Below are 3,506 nucleotides of genomic sequence, written 5' to 3'. Positions count from 1 at the left end.
ATATATGTAACACTTTTTTTAAGTTTACAATATTAAAAAGAATAAAAATATCACAAGTCATAACATATATAAATTAAAAACCATAAAATCAAGTGAAACAAAATGATTCAAATAAACTACAACATAATATGTAAGGTAAAACATATTAAATAATAAATATAATTATATAATTATAATCAAAAAAATAAAATTGGGGCTTAAAAAATCATAACAAATGATGTCATTTGGTTTAATTAAAAAAAAAACAATCTCCCATGGCTAAGAAACATAGAAGAGCATCCCAAAAGTTTAAAGAGTAAAAATATAAGAACAAAACAATCTCACATGGCTAAGAAACATAGAAGAGCATCCCAACTTACTTCTATAAATAATAGAGGTAATTTGACATTCAAAATCATGGAGCCTTGTGGTGAGCACAGAGCGAACTATTCTTTCGCTTCAATTGACCTCAAATTTTAGGCTTCAATCGAACTTCTAATTTTTTTTTGAGTTCGAGCCTTTTCGAGTTGAACTTGATAATTTTTAGCTCGTGAATTTTTGAGTCGAGTTGACCTTACTTTTAAAGTTTTCATACTCGAATTTGACTTGGCTCGTTGAACAAACGACGTCGTTTGGTTTAATTTTTTTTAAAAGAAAAAAAGTGAAACGGCGGTTCAAACCGGTTTTGCCGGTTTTCAGCCGGTTCACCCCGGTTTTACCGGTTTTCAGCCGGTTCATTTCCAGATCGGTTTTGTGAGGTAGCCGGACCGGACAGGCCACCGGTTCACTGTTCAACCGGTTGAACCGGCCGGTCCGGTTTTGATAACCATGATTTTTTTGGTCCAAACGTTATAATTTTCCTTTGAGTCACTTCTCTGGATATTAGTCTATTTGTGTATAGGTCAATCACATAATGACTTGTGAAATAAGCAGCATTTTGGTTTAATTATTAATTCAAAGTTTAATTAGCTAGCCTTTTTAGTTAAAGGAGTGTAAATATTATGGAATAAAATGTATAATATTATGAAATTGTATAATTTAGTGCTTACCATGTTAGTGAGCTCATTAGTTGACACTACACACGCGAAGATCTTGATGTTATCCCAAAAAAAAAACGACGAACATATTGGGTACTAAATTATACTAATTTATAAGTTTGTATGTTTTATTCCAAAAAATTAATCTTCTTTTAATTATGCTAACTAACCATTTGAATTAATAGTTAAAACAAGATATCATTAATATATATCTTATTTTCCAATACTAAAAATTTTAAATGCTAGAACAAATCATGAATATATTTTCGCATATGCATTTTCTAGAAACAATATGTGAATTAGTACTAGCATGACTGAACATATATAGATATAACACTAAGCAGTCATGCATTTATTCTAACATAATCATTGTTATATTTGTCATCACAAAAAATAAAATATTTACAATCAATACGAATTAACATATATAGCTATAAAATTATTATTTGATAATATCATATGATTCCTATAATTATATAATTATTTAATTTCCTGACAAAATTAATTACACATTATATAAAAAAAATTTGGTATAACAATTGGTATTTAATCTATTGATCGACTAATCCTGATCATGTATTGAAGAGGCAAGAGCGACCCTCCCAATGCATGAACATATTATATAAAATTTAACTATAAGAAAAATAAATCAAAGTAAATCATTTAATTGATTTCTCTATATAACATTTACATCTTTGATATATCGTGGTATATTAATGCATTTAGATGAATAATATAATATATTTGGTAATGAAAAAAAAACATAATGTGTGAATATATATATATATAAGGCAATGAATCTTGCAAACAACATTTACGTGTACTCATAATGTTATCAAGATTCATTGCCTTGTGTATCCGTACATACATTATGTTTTCTGTAATTACCAAATGTATTATATTATTTATATAAATAAATTAATATATTATTATATATAATAATATGATATATAAACACATTAATATGTCATTAATATAAAGCTGTAAATGTCATATAGAGAATTCAATTGAGTTAGTTAGATTTTTTTTTGGTAATTAAAATTCCATATAAACATATGACTAATTTAGTGTGTATATATATATATATATATATATATATATTATGTTTGCTGTCATTACCAAATATATTATAGGATTCATATAAATACATTAATATATCATTTTATGACAGCAAATCATGCCTCCATTCTTTTTATGACTATATATTTCTCATTATTAAAAATATAATATTAAATGATACCAATATAAGTGGATATAAGTGTAACAATTATTACTCTGATTCATAAATAATTAATTTGAGTCCATGCATTTCTTCACAAGAAAAAATGGATATGAATACTCTATAATCCCTTCAAGTCTATAAATAGAACAAAGTAACTGTCTAGGTGAGAAATACATAAGAACAAAAAAAAACTAGGAATCCAATCTCTTTGGTTTCCATGCATGACGAGAAAGAAAGTGGAGCTTGTGTATATCACCAACGATTCAAAAAGGAAAGCTTCCTACAAGAAAAGAAAAAAGGGTTTAATGAAGAAAGTGAGTGAACTAAGTACCCTTTGTGGGGTCGATGCTTGTGTTATTATGTACAACCCTTATGATCCTCAACCTGAGGTTTGGCCATCCCCCATGGGAGTCCAACAAGTGCTCTCCAAGTTCAGGCAGATCCCTGAAATGGAACAAAGCAAGAAAATGGTGAACCAAGAGAGTTTCCTTATCCAAAGGAACACTAAAGCCAGTGAACAACTCATTAAACAGTGCATGATCAATCGGGAAAAGGAGATGACTCATGTCATGTTCCAAAACCTCGTGGGCAAAGATGGCATCGATGGCTTGAACATGATGGATTTGAATGATCTCGGGTGGCTGATTGATCAGAACTTGAAGGAGGTCGAAAAGAGGATTGATTCACTTACCCAAACATCTCATGATCCCCAGGGCTCGTCTTCATTTGTGGCTGCAACACCATCGGTGATGCCGAACGCAATGTCGAGGACGACTGTCGGGGACAACGTGCAAACGGAGGCGAACAACATAGATTCGATGCAGGTACAATATTGGACCACGGAGCTGATGAATGATAATCCACTAAGTCATGTGAGATTTTGTGGAGATGAGATGGTGTTCCCATTTGTGGATAACGTTAACGTCAACAATAATTCCTTTTCCGAATGAATTATATATTTGGTTCTATAATGGCAAGGTCTAAGGTGATAGTGTTTTTTTATCTTTATCAAAATCACTCCCCCTAGAATAAAGTTCCTTAGGATTAAAAAATTATGAATTACTTTATGTTCACATCGGTCAGTATTTACAGTTTGAATATTGCTTATATCTTGTCTTGGTTGCCTGCTGTCTGTCTTAGTTAGCTTTCATCAGTTTTGTTGTGTACCCGTCCTTTTGAATCTAGTTTTCTAGTTGGGTTTCCCGTCATTGCTATTACCTGTGTAATGATTATCTTTTATTTTAATAAAACTATCAACGGGATCTAAA

The 3,506-nt window shown here is 30.4% G+C and overlaps 1 protein-coding gene across 1 annotated transcript; it reads left to right on the top strand.

Annotated features, from left to right (window-relative positions):
- Positions 1–2,459: 2,459 nt before the first annotated feature.
- On the top strand, positions 2,460–3,188 carry LOC120130010 (agamous-like MADS-box protein AGL80). Its single transcript, XM_039147373.1, has one exon. It carries the CDS (start codon positions 2,460–2,462, stop codon positions 3,186–3,188), a length of 729 nt encoding a protein of 242 aa, XP_039003304.1.
- Positions 3,189–3,506: the final 318 nt, after the last annotated feature.

The sequence above is a fragment of the Hibiscus syriacus genome, unplaced genomic scaffold (assembly GCF_006381635.1).
Source record: "Hibiscus syriacus cultivar Baekdansim isolate YM2019G1 unplaced genomic scaffold, ASM638163v2 tig00001644_pilon, whole genome shotgun sequence".
In the NCBI taxonomy this organism is placed as follows: Eukaryota; Viridiplantae; Streptophyta; class Magnoliopsida; order Malvales; family Malvaceae; genus Hibiscus; species Hibiscus syriacus.
Note: the sequence above shows the minus strand (reverse complement) of the source record. Positions and strands in the feature narration are given on the sequence as shown.

Excerpts from the sequence above, each read along its gene's own strand:
- LOC120130010 (XM_039147373.1), top strand. The coding sequence starts at position 2,460 with ATGACGAGAAAGAAAGTGGAGCTTGTGTATATCACCAACGATTCAAAA.